Here is a 23,865-nt window from a genome sequence, read left to right as displayed (position 1 = left end):
ATTAACCTAAAGTAAAAGGAGTGTTCGAAAACTTCTATATCTTGAAATTGGACCTTATTGCCCTTGAAGGCAATATGGGTTTTGTAATTGATTTTATTTAGAGAAGATAAGGTCTTATACAGGTAGAACATGGGCTGCGATAAGCTCCAGCAGTGCTGCAAGCACAGAAGTAATGACATAGAAATAGTGACAGAGCAGTCAGCTGGCAGACTGGCCATATCTTCCACAGTTCCAGTTTCCTGGCAGCATCGCAGTCCTTATAAATGAAAGGTCCAATGCCATCCTTGCTGTTACCTGTGGACTTGGGCACCTGGTAAATCTGGTGACATTAGAGACTTTGACATGCCTTAAATATATAAACACCTTTTTCAGATATTTATTGCATGGCTGATTTGACAGGCCTACAAACAGTCCTGACCAACTGTACACAAGTAAATTGTATTATTTTGTTAGTTTCAAGGAACATATATCTTAATGAAGAACCTTTTTCAAAAAAAAAAAAAAAAGATTTGGTATTTTAAAAGCCTGACTTAAGATGTTCTAGGCACCCACCACAATTTATTCTGCCTTTCCTTTCCCATTCCCTGACATATACCAGGAGCTGTAAATGCAAGGAGAAATACCTGTTTTTCATTACATCTCAGGCACCCAATCGTACATTTTAGGCATCTCAAAAACAGAAACACATCAATAAAGAGAAAAAAACAAGAAGTAAATGCTTGAAATCCCTTTTCCTTGATGTATTACTGTCATTCAGCAGAGCATTGGTGAAACTCTGCTGGCATGATTAGCACACTTCTAGTCATCCACCTTCAAGAAACGGGAGCAGAAGCAGACGGGACAGAATGAGGGGACTCTTGTATGGGCCAGTCAAAGCAATTTGGACTGCAGAAATGTGAGCTGAGAAGGGATGGCAGTGCTGTCTTTGTACTAAATCAGAAACAGGAATGTAAGACAATAAATAAAAAAAGCCATTTAAATGAAAAACAGTGTTGGTAAAAGAACAAAATAAATTGAGCATGATCAAAATTAAACTGTAAATTAAAACAAGTTCTCAACCTAAGTAATAGTTTTTAATCAACTCATTAAGCGTGGTAGTGTAGATGAACTTCCTCATCTAAACCAAGCTCCAGCTTAACAGTGGTTGGTTATGTTTAATGAAAATATTTCTATGATGTGGTGTTGCAGGTAAGATTTCAGATTTGAAATCCTTATTACAATTACAACGCGTTGGGAAGAGTATTATTATCCTACAGTAACATCCTCTTAGTAACAAAGAAAAGGAGTACTTCAGACAGAGGTTATAAGAAAGAGTAAACAATGTCACCCTTTTCTGTGGCACCGTTCAAAGGCATACAGGAGCTTATTCTCAAGGACTGGCATAGGCTGAGATAAAAGCTGAAGAGTAAAACAGGTTACTTGGGAAGAAACAACCATACTGATAATCAGAACAATAAAACTTTAGCAGCACCAGCATGATTTATATTTTTTGTGGAAGACATCTAACAAGCTTTAAAAGTTTCTCAATAAGGCCCAACCAACATAAAATACTTGTTTCCTTTACTGGGTACACTAATGGTTCTACAAGGTGAAGACAACACCTCCCTGATTTTGTAAAGCCTTATCATGAGATCACATTTATGAGAAGCACAAGTCAAGATTACTGATTTTGTAGTGATAATTCACACTTGTTACTTGTACAAAGTGCTACTTTACTGAAGGTTTACAGCCGGCTGTTACGTCCACTGCTATCGGACAAAACACAAGAGCTGTCCTCTTCAGATTAAGCAAATTTTGCATGAAAATATTCCAGCTGATAATGTAAACAGAAGCCTAATCAAGGACTGCAGTGGAAACACTGCACAACTCAAAGAAAAGTGGAGAAGGGTAGGTCTGCATCTTTTTGTTTCATTAAAAGCAAAGCAAGAGTTTCGCTTGCCCTTGCAGCTTTCATTTATAAACAACTATTTTACAAAATAGTAATTTAAAAATAGACAGCTTCAGAAATTTTCAGTCAAAAGGCATATAAGCACTTTTTTTTGTAAAAAAAATATCACTTTGTGTACATGTGTTTGTGGAAACCTACTGTATTTGGTCCAACACGGATTTGGATAACGCTTATTGATTTCATGGTCTGCAACAAGTTCTGTGTTTTGCCTTTTTCTCCATCCTCATGGAAACTCCCAGTTGTATTCCCAAACTACCTCTAATGAAAGGAATGTCAGCGTCTGAGGCTTCAGTTTTCACACAGCAAATTCAAGAACGAGGCCACAAAAGGAGGTTCAGCCCAAACAAGGCTGGACCTAAGTGCAAGCCTTTTCGTCCTTACCAAGGGGAACGAGGCCAAACAAGCACTGCTCATGTGACTTTACAGAAAAGCTGTGAGTAGTCAGGTCTTTGGAGATATTTCGTGCTGTTTCCGTGCCTTAAGTGTGTAATAGTGAAGCCTCTTGTGGCTATATCAGCAATTTTCATTTGTAGATTGCATCGTGTAACCAAGTCCCTAAGAAAAGCAAAGAAGAACTTAAAGCCACTGTTTGGTCAGAAATCAGGTAGTCTTAAGCTGTTACAGGGTGATTTTTTGTTTTTTTTTTTAGGCAAATTGAACAGTTATTGTTGAATAGCTAAAGTTTCCCCTCACTACCAATGCCTCTCAAACACAGCATTGTAGAAACTTAGACTCACGTGTCTTTTGCAGGTTTTAAACGGTCCAAATGACTTCATTTGCCAGTCCCAAGGAACTACAGAAGACAACCTTCATGTGCAGAAGTCAGCCAGCAGATCCTGCTGCTAGCCTTCTTTTTGCATTAAGAACTAGCTAGCAGCACTCTTTATTAGTGACCTCCCAGCCCAAATGTGTGAAAAAATGAGACTAAGAGTAATGTATTGTAATGAGAGAGAGAATGAATTCCCCTGCAATAAACCCAAGTTCCGTAATATTTTCTATTTTAGCACAAATAAAATCATATTGATACGTAGGTGGTAAGAGCCCGTTAAAATAAAATGAGCTCTCTTTACTTTCATTCTGCAGTAAAACTAGGTGTTACTGTTTCCTCTGGAAAAAAAGTTCTAATTTGTAGGGATATTAACCTCTTGGAGGCATGTCAATATTTTTACAGCATGCACTGTTTAAGACCTGGTTGTGTATCATGTATAGCATGGACAGTTAATTTTCCTATAAGTCGTAATTCATAGGACAAACAATGTGAGGGATATTAATGGAAAGAGATCAACAAGGTTATTTCCTTTTGTGGCTTTCTGCAGAGTTAAATAATAAGCGAAACTCATAATTCAGCAAATTAGTTAACTGGAACGATTTTGTCATAGCAGAATTGAATGCTAAAGCTTACCTAATTGTGATACTTGCAGATCCCATGCTTGAATGAACTAAGTGCTCTTTAACTTTATATCCCCCTTTCACTTATGTGCAATGGACTTAAACACCGACAGTTTTGAAAAGGCAACTGGCATCTTTGAAAGATCATGACTACAAAGTTTGACATTTCATATGGATTTTTTCCCCACTATTAATTTCAGGACTAGATTCCAGTTTAATGAACTAGTTAATAAACTATTTTGATGAAAAGCACATTCATTGCTTTACCAGCATTCCCTTGCTTTTGTGATTAATACAATTATAGAACTGTTTCCTCTTCACTTTCCCAAGTTCCACATAGACATGTTTTGAAGACAAATTAACTAAAGGTTACTGCTGCATGAGAGCTGCAGCTGTTCTGCAGATGCTGAGTGCCACAACTTTTCTTTGGCCTCAGAAGATTACTGTCATTCAGAAATAAAACATATCAGAGGATTTCATAGCTTTCATTAATACAGTTTAACTTTGAAGGCTCCTGTGCAGATACGGTTATACCACTCCTTTCCTTGGTTGGAAAAAAAGGTATTTAACAACTCTTACACTGCATCTATTGCTTCAAGAAGCTGGAAAGCAGTAATAGCAGATTAGGCTTCCTTCCTATCTGAATACATACATGGTGACTGATGGAGCCAACTCCCCTTTAGAAGGGCTTTGGAAAATGCTGTTGTCCCCATTTTACAGATAAGAAAGTGGAAGCAGAAGAGTCAAGAGTTTAATCTATCCCTCACACCAGTTGGTGACCTGTGTAAGGCAGGGTTAGAACCAGACCGCATTTACATGAGGCTATTGCAACAGAGCTGTTACCGATTGCATAAATAGATGCTAACCCACACAGCAGTCTGAATTTCCAGAATAATGTTTTTCTGCTTAGCTGAAATTAATTTAAGTAGATTTAGGTTAAATCAAAACAATAATCCTAGTGTCAATGAGAACAGTTTATGGAGATTAATTTACTAGCTGGAGAGATGTTGGACCATATCTTTGTAGTGCTGCTTTTTATTATTTTCTTTCTACAGGCAAGGCCTCAAGACCTAGAGCAGCAAACAGATCAGTCTCTGCAGATTTTACCCACCTATAAAATGGCATAAACTGCAGTATTGCAACAGAAAAATTTTGATATTTCACAAAAGAAGTAAAAGGGGAAGTTGAGTTTAGAGTGAAGCTTCATTCCCACAGTGCCTTCAGTGTAAGAATAGTTCATTAGTACAAGACAATCATAGGTGATCCAAGCTTGATAATTTTGCCTAAAAATGTTTTTCAACTCATTGAATGAATTGCAGCATATAGTAATATCGCATTAAGAAGCTTATTATACCATCCCTCTTCCCCCCCCCCCTCTTTATAGCCACGTATAAAAACATCCATCAGGTTAAGAAAATCCCAACAGCTTCTAGGATCAAAAGGTTACAGTCTTTTAGATTTCATTCCCCAAATTTCTATACAACATTAAAAGTCTTGCTTCTGTGAAGATAAACTAAGAGGTGCTGCTGGAGAATGCTGGTAGCTTCACACATCTCATTTCCTATTTAATAGTCCATCTTAAGGAAAAAGAAGGAAAAAAGCAGGTTCTGGTAAAACAACTTATGCTAGTCTGACACTTCAGTGAGCATACACATGCTAGAATAAAAATCTTATTTTTACTTTGACAGCATCAACTCAATGAAACAAAACTAAAAGTGATCAGACTTGGGTGGAGCAGAGCACTAAGTATAATGTCATTTTTTAATCAAGCGGACTTCTGAACTACACAACAGGAGCAAGAGCTGCGCTGTAACACTGCAGACCATTAACTCTTTGGGGGCATAACCTTTACTAACTCACCTCGTTAAGCCAAACAAACAAAAAGGTTTCCAGGGTAGTTTTAAGTCAACCAAAAACTTTACATAACCTCAACCGCACTGATCTCTCTGCCTGTATCATTCCATCAGACAGCAGGAGGAGGTAAGGCAAGCTTCCAACATCAACTTGGACAGGATGCTTTGTAAGAATAGCAAGGTGATGGGTTTATGTTAGAGGAGTAGCAAGGGAAAGAAACTGCCACAGAAACAATATTTGCTTTGAGACTTCTGTTATTATGTATTTAGCTTTATCCATGGCATAACTTAAAACAGAATTTGGTTATGTACTACAAACCCCCCCCATCCATCTCAAAGATCAGTCTTGAGCTAATCTAGCATTGAAGGGAAGGAGAAGAGGCTACTCTGGACAAATGTTTTCAAATATAAATACAGAGATCTGCCAGCACAGTTACGGCAGGATATGAAGAAGCGTGATCAGTAACTAAGATAACTGTGCTGAAGGGGAAGGGCCTGATCTAGACACTCTCAGACCTGTAACAGAGTAAATTCCCGAGCATGTCTTGTTCCATGCGATGGGGGTGTGAATTTGACTGGTAATAACATCACTTTGTTGGTAAGAGCTGCCTAGGCATCAGAATTTTTCTTAAACACTGTTATAACAGCATACATAAAACCTATTTTTGCAGGAATAGCAGAACATCAAAACCACTTGTACACTGGAGCAGTCTTTTCTATTTTATTATGTTCAATGCTACACTGTTATGTACATAGAAGAGGATCTTCCCATGTGAGCCTCCAATCTGTAACTTGGACCAAAACCAAAATAAACAACAAAAAAGAGTACATACAGAACTAAAAGATTATCAATTTTTTTTGAGGTAATATCACATTTAGTTCCTGAGCAAAAACTGATGGCAAAAAAGTCACTACATATATCCTGTATAATGTGTATTGAACAAACAAAGTTTTTCAACTGAAAAATCTTTAAGCAAACTTGTTTCACAGCTTGAATTTAGCTTGAAAGTTCTCAATTGTTTTTGCTGTAATATTAAGCTAGCAGGTCTTGGTGATTAATTAGTCTTCAAATTGAGCTTTAGCAGTACAAAATTTTTTCACGCTGTTTTTAGATTTTTCACTCCCAGCTACCTGAATATCAAGCCAGCTTTGCTTACACTTTGCAGTGGCAGCATCATGCAAGCTAGTTCGTTAACTGTGATAAGGACGTTTGCCATGTCATTACAATGCTGTTTTACATCTTACTACTGAAATCAAAAGGAAGATGGGAAATGCTCTAACAATTACCAAAATGAGAATTTCCCCACTAAAAACACAGAGAAGAAAATGAGTTCATATGATGCAGAACTGAGAAGGTATGGGAGCCCACAAAGCCCAGCTTCAACCATCATCTACACAAGGCATCGGTGACTTTGGAATGAATGAGGACACAGCTATTTCACCTACTGCATTTTACATGTAACAAGTTGTATCCATTATTCACTCAGTTTCAGCAGAATTACTGCACAGAAAAATTCTGCTCATTTGGTACAACTTTAACCCTACCTCACACTCACCATGCCCCCGTTATCAAACTACCAAACTGCACACATCCAGATTGAAAGTTTCCCATATATTTGCAGGTCACTTTGCTGTGGTTTAGCCCCAGCTGGCGGCTCAGCACCACCCCGCCACTTGCTCACTCAGCCCACATGGGATGGGGAAGAGACCTGGAAAGGTAAAGGTGAGAGAACTCAGGGGTTGAGATAAAGAAAGCTTACTAGGTAAAGCAAAAGCTCCGTGGACAAGCAACACAAAACAGGCAATCTATTTGCCACTTCCCATCGGCAGGCAGGTGTTCAGCCACGTCTCGAACAGCAGGGCTCAGCATGCATCATCGTTTCTTGGAAAGAAAATGCCATCACTCTGAACGTCTCCCCCTCCTCCTTTCCCCCTGCTTTTATTACTGAGCCACATGGTGTGGGACATCCCTTTGGTCAGTTGGGGTCAGCTGTCCTGGCTGTGTCCCCTCCCAGCCCCTGGTGCACCCCCAGCCTGTCAGCAGACAGGGCAGCTCGAGGAGCAGGAAAGACCTTGGCCCTGTGGGAGGGAGGTAATAAATAGTCTATGCCCTGTTATTTCTCAACTGCCCCACCCTGGGGATGTACAAAAGCCAAACCACCCTGCTATCTTCTTGCTACTCTATTACGAGAAGAGGATCAGCTTCCCAAGAACTGAAAGCTGTTACCAGTTCCTCAGAAGCTGGAGGCAGAGACACTTGCACTCTGCTAAGCAGAAAAACCTCCAGCTTAAAAGCTGCTTAGCATCCAAAACGCTCAGAAAGCCATCAAAACCACAGGAAAACTTCAGTTACCTTAAATAAGTGAGACAGTTTTCTAAGATGCACAAAATTCAGCTGTAAGCACCTAGTCGACACTCAGTGTGAAACTACTTGATCCTCACTACGAAACAAAAACACAGCTGTGGGGACATCTGCCCAAATTACCAACTGTCTATACTGTAGCAGAGCTGAGCAAACAAAGCCAAGGCACGCTCAAAGTGTGAACTGTTATCTTAGATTTAAGAGGTAAAACAAAGACATCCAGGTTCATTTCACTCATCAAGTTGACAGCTTTAGGACCTTGTGGAGACTATGTAAAAACTTCATGAGAAACTGCCTTTATGCTGCAGATACAGCCAGCTAAGGTAGTACCTTGAAAATCTGGTGCCACCATAGTAAATTACATGGGGACACAACAGTTACCTACTGCCGGGCTGCTCTGATAGAATCAAATTCAAAGTTGCGTCTTCTTCCTTTCCTTCCCCTTCCCTCCACCTCAAAACCCACCAAAAATAAGTTGTAAACACGGAAGTATTATTCTAAAAGGGCAAATTGGCAGTGATCACTCAAAAGAGGCGAAAAGCTTTCAGACTGCACTGATACCAAGGAGAAAGCGTAAATTTCTAAACATGAACTCCAATGCCCTTCAAAAACCCTTGTGCCAAGGTGAACGCTGATTACAGAATTGCCCTCGATGACTCTGCAGTCACGTACGCACCACTTACACAGGCCTGAAGGCTGAAATTCTAACTTAACCAGCAAGTTATCATAGTCCAACTATTTAAGTCGGTTTTAGCATATTAGCACCCCAGTCTGCAAAGCTCCTCAGTAGTAACTGTAACAGCTGCATCTGTAGCAGAGTATTGCAGCCAGACAGCTGCAAGAGAAGCCGTGGAAGAAGTCAGTACCAGCACTAAGACCTCCCTGTTCCTTGGGTGCCTGGAGGAGATTAATCAGCCTCACGTCCCTTGAAGGCCAGAGAAAACATACTTAGAGCTGCTGTGTCTCTGGCAAGGGACCACACATGATTCTTGAGCAACTTTCCTTCAAAGAGTTTTTGTTTTTTTTTTTTTTTTACTCCTGTAGAGCAGGTTGGGAATAGGAGCACTTGGAAGTTATGCACAGAACTCATCACGTTACAGCATTAGTGGATAGGGGAAGAGCAACTGACATCATCCACTTGGGCTTATGCAAAGCATAATGCATGATGGACAGCACTGATGGACATTGGGCATGGGCATTGATGCTGTCCGTCATGACATCTTTGTCTCTGAAGGGAAGAGATGCCATCCTGAGGGACCTGAGCAGGCTTGAGGTGGGCCTGTGAGAACCTCAGAAAGTTCAACAAGACCAAGTGCAAAGTCCTGCAGCTGGGGTGCGGCAATCCTAAGCATAAATACAGGCTGGGCAGAGACTGGATTGACAGCAGCCCTGAGGAGAAGGCCCTGGGGGTGTTGGTTGATAAGGAGCTCAACATGAGCTGGAAATGTGTGCTTGCAGCCCAAAAAGCCAGCTATATCCTGGGCTGCATCAGAAGCAGGGTAGTCAGCAGGGCAAGGGAGGGGATTCTCCCCCTCTGCTCTGCTCTCATGAGAACCCACCTGGAGCCCTGCGTCCAGATCTGGGGCCTCCAGCACCAGAAGGACATGGATGTATTGAACAAGTCCAGAGGAGGGCCACCAGGATGATCAGAGGGCTGGAGCATCTCACCTATGGAGACAGGATGAGGGAGCTGGGATTGTTCAGCCTGGAGAAGAGAAGGCTCCAAGGGAGACCTTACAGCATCTAAAGGGGACCTACAGGAAAGCTGGGGAGGGACTCTTTGTCAAGGGGTGTAGTGATAGGACAAGGGGGAACAGCCTTAATGTAAAAAAAGGGAGGTTTAGATTAGATATTGGGAAGAAGTTCTTTACTCTGAGGGTGGTGAGACACTGGCACAGGCTGCCCAGAGAAGCTGTGGATGCCCCATCCCTGGAGGTGTTCAAGGCCAGGCTGGATGGGGCTTTGGGCAGCCTGGTCTGGTGGGAGGTGTCCCTGCCCATGGCAGGGGGTTGGAACTGAATAGTCTTTAAGGTCCCTTCCAACGCAAAGTATTCTGTAACTCTATGATCACTGATGACTTTGACATTTTAGCCAGGCCACCAAAAATACTGTACCATAAATGACTATTATTTCTACCTCAGGACCTTCACAGAATTACTTTCAGGTTCCATTAGCTATGTCACTTGTAAGCCACCATCATCCAACAACTTCAGGCCTTCCTCTGGAATCCAAACTTCTGTTAAGGAGCATATACCTTTGCTACTAAAAAGGGTCAGAGTTCAGAGACCTGTGATAGGTCCAGCTGAGACTTCTTTATTTGCACCTGTTGTAACCTCAAAGAGGTTGTTGCTGGGTTTTGTTTCTGAGCAGCTGGAAATTGCTTACACAACATTTGCAAGATGCTGGCACAGAACAAAGTCAATTTAGTATTTGCCAATTTGCTCAATACTATCTGCTTCAACCTTTCTGCTAAGGCAGAAATATAGTCCTACAGATGGGTACAGCAACAACTGATTCCACAGCGAGGATTAAAGGCAGGTCAATCATGAGAAACACTACCAGTGCCCATGTTGGTAGAAAAGGAACATGCAATGTGATTTCAGACTCAGCAGACGCTATGATATACCACTTGTTACTAGTTTCTTGCTCCCTTTTCATTACTCATATTTCTTCCTAGGAAAACAGTGTATGACACTTAAGTTTAAAACATTTCAGAAGCTACTTCACACCCAACAGTTCCTTTGATCCACTGGAACTCACACAACACACACACACACAAACAAAAAGAAAAAAAATATATAATAATTTCCTTACTCATTTGACTGTAAATGTAGCCGCTAGGGTAAGGCATGCCTGGGAGGGATTTCTCCTGCCTACAATTAAGATGTTGGTAAGTACATAATTAATACTGTAATATCTAAGACCTCTAATATAAAAACATGATAAAGTAAGATGGATGGGAACAGAAAATAAACTGCAAGTCCGAAGTTTCTTGCTAAAGCACCTACTGTTTTACAGAGAATCTAATAATACCAGGTCCTGCTGTTGAGGAACCTGAATCAGAAGACAGGAAACAAAGCAAGACAAAGTTACGCCTACAAACTTATGCCATCCCTTCAACAAACAGATCTAGTAAAGACAAGGAGTACATATCGCATGCTATGCTTTTAGGGGTTTAATCTGACTTCAAGTACAGCTCTCCTGAAGATGTCTGTAGCAGCATACAGAACTTCAGGTGTTACCACAGTGGTATTTTAATTTATATGAACAATACTCAAGAGCACAAGACTCCCAGTTGTCCCCTATCAATGTCACGCTTCTAACTGCGGAACAGGATCAGAGCATATAAGCTGAACTCATTTTGGACCAAACTAGACCTGAAGATGTACTCCATGAAGAAATCTAATACATGTGACCTACTTGCTTGTGAGCATTCAATCCATAGGATCATACAAGAGTCAGCAAGAAGTAAAAATCCCTGCAAATACAGACACTCATCATCACATCAATGGCACCAGACATTTTGTTCTCCGGGTCTGCTCTTATTGAGCTGCACTACCTGCTGATACAGACAAAACTTTAGAGCATTTGGTTTCTAGTTTTTAACAAAAAATCATAATGAGACCTTTTTGAAACACAGAACACAATGAGAACAAAAAGATTATCCCAGTGGCATAAAAACTAAATAGATTTTATAACCTTTCAAAAGCCCTTTCTGGATATAGTTGGTTCATTTGAATTTTATTATATATATATAATATATTATTATTATATGTATGTGTGTGTATATATATATATATAATTATACATATATATTATTTCAAGCAGTAGCATTCTTTCTTGCTTCCCAGCTAACCAAACTATTGACTGCCACTTGCAATCTTGGTTCTGGTTTTACACCGCTACATTAACATCTACGTGCAGTGCCAGCATGAAATGCGATTGCTTTGAAGGTCAACACCCAAAGAAAAGCACAGCAATTCATTTTGTTTAATTAACATTAATACCAAAAGCAACAAATTGTTTTAAAATGGAAATCTACACAAAGTCATCATTACACAATTTTCACTGGGTACAGAAGACATCTTGCAATAACAACACGTACAGTATGAAGCAAAGCAGGGGTTTCATGATCTTTTAGGACAACAGGCTGTTGATAATCGACAAATCTACTTGCACACCATGCTCTCTAGAGCAAAGCTTGCCAGAAAACACACCTAGCAGCAGAAGGTAACATGTCAGGTAATACAAACATTCCATCCCCAAAAGGACAGAAGGACAACATACTAGAAGCACTCAAGGATTAAGTCCATAGCAGGAAAACTAGAACTTCTGATTGATTGCTATTGCTCCATCAGCAGAGAGAGTTGCAGCATATGCACTATCAGGTTTGTTTAACTATGTTCCAAGAAAGTTTAAACAATGTAATGGTTAAACAGGGAAAAGCCTGGAGGGACAAACAAAACACAACAGACAAGCATGCCTGGTTACATACAACTTTGCATGGAGGTACACAGAGAAAAGCTATGGCATGAAGGACTACTGGCCTGTCCTCAGTTTTCCTCTTCTAATGCTGCAGCAGCAATAACTCACAGGCTGAGATGCCACAGATACACTGTGGGCAGCAGTCCTGCATTTTAATCTCCATTCATCGCTGCTGAACTTAGAGGATGCAGAATTGAAGTTACACATTTGGAAGCATCTGGCAATAGCTACTTCTCAGGCATAAGCCTTAGCTTATACTGTCAAGTTTTCATGTAAGAGGTATTAGGTACTGCTGTTAACAGCTTTGTGGTTAAACATTTTAATTGGCAATCACTTGCCCTTGTCTGGTAGCTGCTCATTTTTACTTTGTTCAGCCCATATGAAAGTCTTTGGAGGACAGATTGTCTGGCATTTCAACCAAGAAATGCAGTATACAATTAGCTTCCTTCACCTTCAATACCTTAGATAGAAGGAATCAGGAAGTAAAAGCCCAAACAAACAAACCCTAGAAGCCTGAAACCTTTCTAATTGTATTTGTGCACCTCCCGAAAAACAGAGGGGAAGGGAAAAATTATTAAAAATATGCCTGCATTAACTTTACACGTGTGACCAAATCACTCTACAAACAATGAGGAAAACCTATTAGTCCTTTTATTGAATGTTGAACTAATGAAAAGCATTTCAAACTTAACTTTTTAGAAAACTTGAGTTTGGAAGTGCACCTGTCAGTATTTGCAAGTGGAGAAGATATCATGGCTTTAAAAAAAAAATCAGAAGAGAAACTACTATTAAGCCACTTGAGGTTATTTCCTTTAGCATAATCCTCCTGTGTGCCAAGTATATCCTAGCAGAAGCTCTCCTTGAAAGTCTTCTAAATGTTTGTTCACAGCACTGGGCTCTAAGTCTAAACATTTAGTTTCCTAAAGCTCTTTGTCAGGCCTGTTTACAGTCATGTATATTTTTCAAATAAAGACCTCAATTATTTGTTCTTATACTCAGTAAGTTTGTGTGCTTCTCCTAAATTAAGCCAGTTTCTTTTTTCTTTTTACTACTTTTTTTTTTTAAAGTAACCATTTTCACTTCTCTTTAAATTCTTCCCTTTCTTTTCACCAGCCTTGAGGTTTATCAGTGGGAAGCATTTAATTTATTGATGACTGTGGTGGGCCAGTAAAAGAGACTTCCCAGTAAACAAGATGTAGCTCAGTGTTGCAAACCTTTGCTCATATGAATAGTGACATGAGGGTCAAGAGGGCTCCTCCTTGGATGAATAGCTCCTTTATCATTAAGCTGATGTTTCACAATCAGGATGGAGCAATAAAGAGTAAAAGTAAGGAACTAGAGAATAGGGAAACGACTGCATTGTCTTATACTTGCTTCTGTCGTCAAAACTCATTCCTACAGCAGGGTAGGCAAAGGTGTCATCACTGTGGGTCTCACAGCCTTCTTCCTCTTCCTCCTCCCAGAGTCCCAGGACAGACTCTGGGCCACAGCAGCAAGGCAAGGATAAACCATAGACTTATATCAACCAGCCTCTACACAGTCCAGAGTCAGTCACTTTTAACATAATAGTCTAATGTACTCCAATAAGAGTTTAAGGAGTACTTCCATTACACATTACAGTTAGGGTAAGTAATATGGCACTTAAAATAACTGAAAGCAAACTGATTCTTCACATGACTTCTAGGTGCTCTTTTTAAGCTTACTTTTAGACTTTTAGGATTGGGAGAAAAAAGACTTTCTTTCTAGCATATCCTAAAACACTCAGCTTGTGAGCTTTGTGAAAGTGTTTGTTAAACATTTCAATAAAAGTTTATTGCAGTGTATTTGTACTGTAATCAGGTGTTGTGAAATCTTCTATTACAGAATGCAAGCTTTAGACAGTATTTGACATAATACAGCCCCCTTAATAATCACTTGAATTGTTGGTATAAACATACCAGTCCGTACATGAATTGAGAGTCTGTGCTGATAAAAACAAAAACCAAAAACGAGTAGGTTAAGTGGTTAAGATCACCCTAGACATCTAACTTTGCAGCCATTCCACACACTTTCTATTACACTTACAGCTAACATAAGGCTGAGATGAACACATGAGCTAACCTGGGTGGGGAACAAGGGCAGCAGAGAGATCTGTCTCTGAATAAGTCAGTCCTTGTCACCTTTCAGCTTGCTTCTGTAAACAAAATTGAATTGTTAGTTCAAGTTGAACATTTCTTGGCATCGTTGCATTTTACCAACAACCATTTAACGTCTTATATCTGGTGATATTTGCTAAAAAATTTTATCTAGTGTGTTTTAAACTGGGATATTAAAGAGAATATCAGAGAAGTAATTAGAAGAGCTGAATGTGGCTCCACAGAACATTAGTGGGCACCACAAGAAGAGAGATAAAAGGCTTTGAAATGAACTTAAGGCCATGAAACAGGAGGCAAAAGCTGAGAAATGGGTTAAGTCATGCAAAATCTCAGGAACTAGTTCAGGGATTCCATGGAAGAAGCTCAGAGAAGCAAAACAGAAGTGTGGATTAGGAAAAAAAAATACATGTTTTAAAATCAACAACATTCTGGATGAATTCTAAGAGAATAAATTTGGAGGGGGTTAATATAAGAGCAGGGTGATCAGGATTTGCCAAAAGAGACAGAGATTTATAATGTTTAAAAGAATTAGCAGAACCCAAGAGAAAAAGCATAGATAGTGCTTGACAAAGCACTGTTACAAATACTATTTACAGTATACTTCACAGCTTATTCAAGTTGAAATCCTGATGCCCTTACATTTTTTTTTCTCCCCTCTTTGTATCAGCTGGGCTAGATTTCACTCTGCCGTTCTCCTCTGTAGGAAACGCTACTTCCCTCCTCACCACTTCTCACACAAAATGAGAACAGCAACAAAAGTACAAGTCTAGATGAAAGCAAGCAGAGAAGTTTCCAGTTACCAACAAGAGTAAAAGAAGAGCGAGCTATGTTTTATGTTTTAGCTAAACTGGGCTTAAGAGGACAACAGAATATCTAAAAGCGATCATCTGACCAGCAAGGTCAGACATGGAAAGTAAGGTATAATTGGAAGCAGTACAGAGACAAAACAGAAATACACCAGGAGCTAACACACTGAAGAGGGAAGGCCCTCCTCACTGAGGTGTACAGAAGTACTCAAAACAAATACTTTGATCTGCCCACAGTTTGCCTTATACTACTTCTCCTCACTAACTTTGCACCCATCACCACTCTACAACATGCTATAGTCCATCCTAATGAACTAATCTATAACTTTTTCCCGGTCATTTTATATTTTAGGAAAAAAATCTTTCTGCAACTTCAGGATCAGTTGTGATAAAGGTCATGGAAAAACACTAGCTAAATGATTCCCTCATACCAACGTCAATTTCATCCTAAACTGAGCCAGAGTCTGGATTCTGAATGATATCTACAGCAAGTCAAGCACACTAGGTTTAAGGTACACCCCAATCCAAATAAGGTTTTTCTCTCGGGGATCTTGGACAGGTTTAGGATAACCTAGACTAAGATTTCAGTGAGATTCCAGTACAGCAAAGGCATCCTCGAAAGCACAGCACGTCTTTCATTTTCCCGACATCCCTCCACAATTTCAAGCCTCCATCCACCATTCCACTCCATACCACGACACTGTATTTAATGGGGGTACTGAGACGGTAACAACAAGGACACTGCCAACAGAAAGCTCTGCTATCTGAAGCAGACAGAAAGCAGCCACCAACCGAAGGACGAAGACTTAAACCACAAACTTTTAGAACCAAGAACCATACCCTCTTCTAAGCTTGCACAGTATCAATTACGCCAACAGTCATGAGTCATTTTCCCCGTCTTCTGTATTTTAGCATTTTAGTAGACTTTTTAGCGAATTTAAAAATAAAGTTTTTTAAAAATCCAAAACACAATGAACATGAGGTCTAGTCAATATAAACATCTCTGAAATAAAGTCCCAAAGGACTCATTTCCACCGCTGGAGCCCCGCGTATCTAAGCAGCCTATTTTCCACGGTTCACCGTTGCTGGCCACCATCTTTTAATGGACACCACGTCCATTAAAGGACACTAACCAAGTTTATACTACTCTGCGATTTTATACATACTATTGATTAATAATTAGATTTGAAGAGGCGTTCTGCCAGATAAGAGGGAGAGGACGATTAATCCGCTCCGCATGCTTAGAAAGAGGTCTTTGGGCTGAAGTGGAAGAGGGCTGCAAGCATCCCTGGGTGCGAGGCGCTCATCCCTGGGCGGCCTGAACTTTCCTTCAGCTGCCCCGACTGACCCCTCGGACCTGCACTCAGCGCCCTGACAACTCACAACGAGGGCATTCAGTACGGGGGAGAAAACATGGGAAATAAATAAATAAAGTCCAGCCCAAACAGAAGACGCTCAAGACGCTCGGCTTCACCTTCCCCTCCTCACACACGAGGGAGGGAGCCCCTCCGGGTGGGCCAAGAGCCGCAGCGAGCACCTCGGTGCCGGGCTGGCAGCGAACCGGGGGCTCCCTCCTCGCCCCGATCGCGGGCCCCCGGGGCTCGGAGCTTTCCTCGAGGAGGCTCCGGGCTCGGCGGGGACGGGACCGCCGCTGGCTCTCCCCGGGGAGCCCGGCACTGCCCCTGCCCTGCTCCCGGCCCCGCTCCCGGTCCCGGTCCCGCCCCGGGGCGCCCGGCGGCACCTGCTCCCGCCCGGCCGCCAGCCCGGTACCTGCAGAATCTTGTCCAGCCCCTCCTGGCCCAGGCAGGGGAACTGCTTGAGCAGCTCCGTCTTCTGTCGCTTGTAGTCGTCGGTGGCCGAGCGCCAGTGCGGCTCCTCCAGCACCTCGAAGATCGCCGCCCCGATGGACAGGTAGAAGATGATGGCCGAGGTCAGCAAGGGGCCCCTGTCCACCATGGTGCCGCCGGCGGGGAGGCGAGGAGAGGAGAGAGGAGAGGAAGAAAAGGGCCGGGGAGGGCGGGCGGGCGGAGCGCGGCGGGCGGGCCGGGGAGGCTGCCCCGCGTTGCGGCCGTGGGTGCCCGCGGCCGCCCCTGACACCTCTGCCTTGCCCCGCCGTGCGCCGCGCCGCCTCTCCCGGCCGCTGCCGCTTTCCCTTAGAGCCTTCCACACTCCCCTCCCACTCTCCTCCTCCCTCACTTCTCCTCCTCCGCTCCGCTCCTCTCCTCTCCCCCCGGCTTGCCTCCTTCCCCCGTGGTTTTTTTTTTTTCGTTTTTTTTTTTTTTCTTTCTTTTTTCCCTCCCCTCCCTCCTCAGCAGCGATTTGAATTTGGTGCCCTCCCGCTTCCTCCCCCTCCGCCCAGCCCCAGCGTGCGCATGCGGGGCTGCGGGCGGGGGAGAGGCCGGCGGGGCGCCCCGAGGTGCGGCCCCCGGATGGCCCCGGCTCTGATCTCGGTCCTAGCCCCTATCCCCCATCCCCATCCCAGTCCCGGTCCCGGTCCCGGCCCTCACCCGCCCGTGAGGGGCCGCGCCGGGGAGAGGAGGGTGCGCGACCTCCCCGCCGCCGTTGGGAGCGAGTGTGGGGGCCGCTGAGGTGAGCCCGGCCTCGCTTCCCTCAGTGACTTTTTGTTACCGTCGCTGTTACTTGACTCATCCTGCCAGGTTCCCCGGAGGTTTTCGTTTTCGACGCTGGAAGGTTGTGAAATAAGGCGTTCGGCAAAGCGCTGGAGGAGAGGTGGCAGCAGCTCTGAGGAGGACAGAAGGGGGGCGGCGGGCAGGCTTTGCCCTTGCCCCGGGATGTTGTCCGTGGGTGTTATGGACCCTTCACCACAAGAACAGCATCTCCCTTCCGTCATGCATTTTGTAAACTCAGTAAAACACACGTTTCTGTATGCACCCATGCGTGTGGGCCTGTGAGTTTCCATGAGATGTTCAAGCTCTCCGGGGTGAAGTTCACCAGCTTGCCGTGACCATGGAGCCCTTCCCAGGAGCCTTTCATGGCCACGCTCCTCCACAGTCGTACATCAGGGCTGCTGGAAGTGGAGTTGAATGGTCAGAGAAAGATCAAGTCAGTGATGAGATAGAGCTGTGTGTTACATGACGTGGCAAAGGGCTCCTGGTGTGCATGCAGTTCGTGTTAGGAATGCTGTTATTGTGGCATAACTTAATTCCCCGACTCCCCTAGCCCTCTTCCCCCTGGACAGCAAGAAAATGGTCAAAAATGCAGAGGTGTCCAAAGGATTTTTAGGTGCTTAGGTATGTCAGCTGGAGTCCACACACCAAAGGGCTGAGGTTAGCCTGCTGAAATCCTCATGTGGCCCTAACTGAAATGGGGGGAGGGAAAATGGAGAAAACTGGAAAGAGGAAGGAAACAAGGAGAAAATACACAACAAAGTATGAGAAAGGAAAAAGGAGAACATGTGGAAGGCAAAGGAACTGCCTCGGTTAGGAGGTAGCCAGAGACACCTATCTGTAAAACTTTGACTCATGCCAAATGGATGCTCTTGTGAGACTGCCCACAGAAATTTACATGGCCCTTAAGCAGTCCTTCCTACTAGCTTGTACAGTGCTCGATGAAAATACATCTGCCAGAGGTTCCTGGCAGCTTAAAAAGCAGGACTGGAGAAACCACAAAATCCACAAGCATGTTACGTGATCAGCATCGCTCTTTTTTTGCATGGGATTCCCCAGTTATGTAAAGGCAACATTAAGAAGACAAAAGGATTGCCAAACTGTAGTAGTAAAAAAAAAAAAAAAAAAAAGTAATTATGTGCTAGAAGAGATCAAGTAGAAGGTGGCATAATACACATTTTAAAAATAATGAATGGTATAGGGAAATTACAATAACTTATTTTAAAGCAAAAGTGGGGGGTGTTTCATGAAGTTGTAAGGCAGAACTCTTAATTAAATGGAAAAGAAGGATTTCATGATGCATGATTTTTGCAGGAAAATTATTCCCAGGTGCTATCATTTGGCCCAAGAGCTTTGCAAAACTTGAAAAGCCATTGGCCATATAAATGAATAATGTGAGCATCCATCATTGCCTTACTTAAGGATTTAAGATTAAAGTTAAAAAGGGTAAGGTATGTAAAAACTCAAAGCAAGTGACTGAAAGCATTAAGCAAGATGTTTCCCATAGGGTGAACTATGATATAATTCTACTTCTGGTGTTCTCGCACCTTCTTCTGAATCACCTGCAAGTGGTTAGGATATTCCAACAGCAGGAACAGTAGTCTGACACGTTATAGCAGTGTTTCACTTGTGTGTTCCTGACCCTGAACATCTGTGCTTCATAACTGGAAGGTATTTGATTAAATTTTGAAAATGTACTCTTCTCCATCTGTCTCCGAGTCTCTAAAGGCCCATTTATACCATTGAAACTCTATCTTAAAGGGATGAGGAACGACACAAATGACCCTGAACCTACTGCAATTATATAAGCATGGATGAGAGCGCTTTCAGGCATTTTATAGGAAGTTTGTTTGCAATTTTGATTCAACATTTCTGCTTTCCACTCTAAACTCTCAATCACTGATTGCTTAATTAGTGCTCTCAGTTACTGAGTCAGTCAGTGTTTAAAAACAAACAAACCTGTAGATCACACACCATTTTTCCCTGTGTTGAAATGCTATTGCACTTGTTAGACTGTCTCCTTGTGTTTCTCCAAGTTCCAAAGAGATGATCCTGGTAAGGATAATACTGTTTAGAAGAATAGTTTATTCCCCAATGAACAGTAGCCAACTACTCCTGCAGTTAGTAGTCATTCTCTCAGTATCAACAAACTTCTTGCAATGAGGTGTTTTACTTCTTTTCTGCAGAGCAAATTACAAGGCATTTTTTCATGCTGCTGTCCAAGCAAGTGCGGCAAGAAAGAATGTTTCTGTAGCTGGCCTCTCTTTGCACCTCCTGATTTAAAATGCCTCTCCTGACCTCATAAAAGATCCCATATCCTTTTATTCATGGCCCTTTTATACTCTCTGTTTCCCTTGGATTAAACAGTACCCCTATTGTTAACCCACAGCACCTGCCACATAGGCCCCACAGCTTTTCATGCTAGCTAAATTAATGAAAAGTGTAGGGTTATTCACTCAAAGGCTTTTAAATCTCATTAAAAACCGGGGGAGAAACAGCAGATAGCACTCTGGTGAGCAATACTACAAGTATCAATCATTTGTAGTATTTGCATAGGTCATTATTCAGGCTGTCCAGTCCAAAAGGAAATCTCTTTCATCCAAGCTGTATGTCTAAGACACATTTGCTGTACAGATGTTTCCTAGAACAGCCCGAAATGAATGAATAAATGTCAAAAAATGTTTTAGATGGAGCAAATAGAAGACATTATTTGGGCAAAGGGAACCTGTCATGTAGTGTCAAAAACTGTGTATTGAACTGAGTACAAACAAGGAAAAACGATTAGGTCTCTTCAAGCCTGTGCTATTTTTCACTTGGAAGTCTATTTTTGGCTCGTCGATGCCCCTGTTCTAAATGATACCTGTCAACTCTGCATCTTTCGGTTTTCTTCATCCATCACAATTTGGGCACCTCCAACATCGCTTTCAAGTGTTACACATCTAGCCATAGTTTTAAGTAAGCTGAGGGGTGTACTATTGTGACTAGCAGTTCTGTTTCTTTAGTACAGTTGGGTGTGTACAGAAAGGGTAAGGCTGGTGTGCAGATGATACAGAATTTTACGAGACATTTGTAGAAAGTTCAAAATTTTTTCCATGCGTTCATTCACACCTATTGGACTAAATATTTATACATAGCACATTTTGTGCCCATGTGTACCATGAACATACAGTAACGTATTCTAAGTACAAAAAAGAATAAAAACCTTACCAAAACAATGCACATACCACTGCAACAGACTTCTTCACCCATGGGCAGATAATGAGTGAACAAACACCACATGGCAGATGTTAGTCATACTGCTTAATGAATAACTGGTGATGAGTACAATACCTGTGTGGAATGGCTGTAATGTGTTCAAGGAAAAATACACATTTGGACAGTCTCTTTTGCACTGGGATACCCACAGTGTTCGAGAGAAATGTCTTCATCAGGAAGTCCAGATATTTCAACATTTTTTCGGTGTGTACTTCCTTGACTGCCTTGCTCCTCAGCCATCCACAGCTGTCTTGGGATCTTCACAACTGGATGATGAAACCTCATTTCCTTCAAAATATTTTACAAAGAAAGACTCTGGCCTTGTATTTTGACTTTCTGTGGCCTGAATCTTGCAGCTGAATGCTGGTAGTACCAAATGCTTCTGATAGTCCTTGACTCGGACATTCATGCCAGTGATGTGGAAAGTTCAGAGTACAGCTTTATAAAAAAAAAGAGCTTGGATAGTTTCAGTTCTGGACAGGGTTTCACCATCACGATACGTGGAGCACGTTAGTATTCTAGATGGTGTGCTCAAGACTGGCTGAGCACCATGGCAACAGATTAATGCAATATTCTGTGATTTTGTTATGTAAAACATCATTGCCGGGTCTTATTTTGGAGTGATTAAGAAGGAGTTAAATTCTATTTGTGTACAGTAATATGGATGTAACATTCCTCTGAGTCTTGCTTCCCAAACCAGTTTAAATTTGCTTGCATCTTGTGTCACAGCACGAAAAGGCTTCTCCTGTGTTATGGTGAATGTACTGGGCAGACCACAGGGCAGAATTCGAGGAGCCGTGACCTCCCCCGTCCCCCACTGGGGTTGCTCAGCGGCATGTCTGTAAGCCAGCTTGTGCAATGGAGGCCCTTGTGTGGGACCGGGCAGTTCCCACATCCACGCTGGGCTCCATTCCGTGGCTGGCATGTAACCCTCACGTTTTGTTAGTCAACGTTACCACCTGCTACAAGGAGCTGTTCCCACCTACTTCTTCCCTTTATAGAAACAGAAGTTGCCACATTAATTTTAGCAGAGGAAAGGCAGAAAGGTTGATGGCTTTTCTTATCCATCTTGAGCGAATACAATCTTGTAGATAACAAGCGAGGACAGTTATACACCTCAAAAACATTGAAAAGGAGCACATTTTTATCATATATTCTATTTGTTCAAATCCTGCAGCACCAGCTTGTTAGGTTAGCCTGGGTCATAGCTGGGGGAAAAAAAAAAAAAAAAGAAAAAAAAAATTGAATGAGCAAGTGAGAGAGTGGGTTACATGCTGTTAAAGAAATATATATATTTAAGAATTTTTCTGTATGGACATTATTTGTTTTTGTGTGTGGTATCTTGTAATGGAAGAAGGGTCACGACCCATGCTGTCTCCAAGCATGTGCTTCTTCCTTTGAAGCTGAGTCCCTGGCATAGTCTACCTCTGCAACCTATGAACCCCTTCGCTTGTCACATTACATTGTCCTTTCTGATCCCTCCTCCACTATATGTGGTATCAGAAGAAAAGACAGCAAAGGCTGAACCAGAACACCCACAGCTGTCCTGCATGAGAGTCACAATGCAAGCTGCTTGTGGCTCATAACTAACAGTTTGTAGCCTCCTGGACCATTACCAGGAGACATGAGGAAGTTCTGGAGGGAACTTGGATTTCAGGGTTTGTTGCCCTCCAATGGTGGCTTTCACATGCCAAGACCCAGTGCAGAAGTAGCAAGCAAGCCAGGTCACCAGTAGATATGACTTTAGGGAGGCAACCTAAAGTTAGAACAGCAGGAAAACCTCCACCTGGTTCTAGTGCCTCAGTCAACAACCAGGTTGTTGTCTCGGCTGCAGGCAAGAAAGCTGCCTGCAGGCTCTAACTTACACTGGGCCTGGTCTCAAGGTGAACACCATGCTCTAGGCTCTCATTGGCTTTGCCGGGATGCGTTGTGGGGTCACAGTCAATTACAAGATAATCCATGACTGGAGTGGTAAGGCAAGTCAGCTGCTGAAGGTTTTCCTCATTTTGTGTAGCAGTTAGTACTGCTCCGTTCTTCTTTCTATCCAGTGGCCCTGTTGGTCTCAGAGCAGAGCAAAATCTGAGGAAACTGGGAAGCAGTGTGTGAAAGGAAGCAGATTAAAACTGGCCACACTGCTGCATGTGACAGCGGTGTTCCCTTCAGGAGCTCTTGGGGAATTCCTGGTAACTCAGATCGGAACAAGGTGTGGGAGCAATGAGGTGTGGGAGAGGCCTGACAGGAATCAGAGTTGAGGAAAAGCAGAGAGTATGTGAATAGACAACCTTTAACGACACCTAAGGATCTGCTAAAATTGTGAAAATCTTCGGAGCAATTGGTGGGGAAGGGGGAGAGAAGACAAAAGGTGAAGGAAACTTTAAGATGAACTGAGGTGGCGCTCTGTAAGGCACCCAAATGGAGGTGAACACCCGTACCTGCTTCTTTCTCTCAAGAGGAGTGTCTGAGCTGGCCAGAAGACCCCAGCGTATATTGCATTGCCAACAAGGGTTATAGAAACTAATGGTTAGCAGGCTGTTAGAGGTTTCACAACTCACTCCCATTGAATATTAGTTATTTATTTTGCCAAAGAGAGAAGGGGAAAAGGGGAGGAGGAGGAAATAAAAACTACATAGCATGGTTCAGTTATTTGAAAGGCTGAGTCAGTAAGGAGATGGGTGAACTCTGTAGAAGGCAATGCTTCAGTCAGGAGAGAAAAGTCAGTGCTTTCCTTGCATGTATTTAAAATTTCTTTGGAACAAGGAATCTACGCAAATAATGTAATCTGTAAACACTTGCACAGTTTATCAGCCTTTGCTCAAAATCTCTCACTGGCAGGGGATACTTGCAAGGATAGATTCCCCAGGCTGGGAGCTTGCCTCTTGGTCTGCCTCAGCTTTTCCTCTTGCTTCACTCCCTACTCTCACCCCCAATCTTTTGCAATTCAGTGACAATCACAGTTAATAGAAGGTGTGTCTGTGATCCTATAAAGCAATTTGCATCATCATCTT

General features: G+C 42.5%; 1 protein-coding gene and 2 long non-coding RNA genes across 3 annotated transcripts in view; 1 reads left to right on the top strand and 2 right to left on the bottom strand.

Moving 5' to 3' along the window:
- KCNK5 (potassium two pore domain channel subfamily K member 5) overlaps positions 1–17,221 on the bottom strand; it is a 39,167-nt gene extending 21,946 nt beyond the window's left edge. Inside the window, exon 1 of the mRNA XM_080586588.1 lies at positions 16,749–17,221. Within this exon, the coding sequence (XP_080442714.1) occupies positions 16,749–16,934 (186 nt within the window). The 5' untranslated portion in view covers positions 16,935–17,221. The remainder of the gene's footprint in view (positions 1–16,748) is intronic.
- LOC308192704 lies at positions 2,045–10,764 on the bottom strand. Its single transcript, XR_013949033.1, has 2 exons — positions 9,112–10,764; positions 2,045–6,899 (listed from the first exon to the last, which is right to left on the bottom strand). It is a non-coding gene; the product is annotated as an uncharacterized lncRNA (long non-coding RNA).
- On the top strand, positions 16,770–17,871 carry LOC308192703. Its single transcript, XR_013949032.1, has 2 exons — positions 16,770–16,908; positions 17,636–17,871. It is a non-coding gene; the product is annotated as an uncharacterized lncRNA (long non-coding RNA).
- Positions 17,872–23,865: the final 5,994 nt, after the last annotated feature.

This window comes from Anser brachyrhynchus (genome assembly GCF_964034855.1).
Source record: "Anser brachyrhynchus genome assembly, chromosome: 3".
Classification (NCBI taxonomy): domain Eukaryota; kingdom Metazoa; phylum Chordata; class Aves; order Anseriformes; family Anatidae; genus Anser; species Anser brachyrhynchus.
Note: the sequence above shows the minus strand (reverse complement) of the source record. Positions and strands in the feature narration are given on the sequence as shown.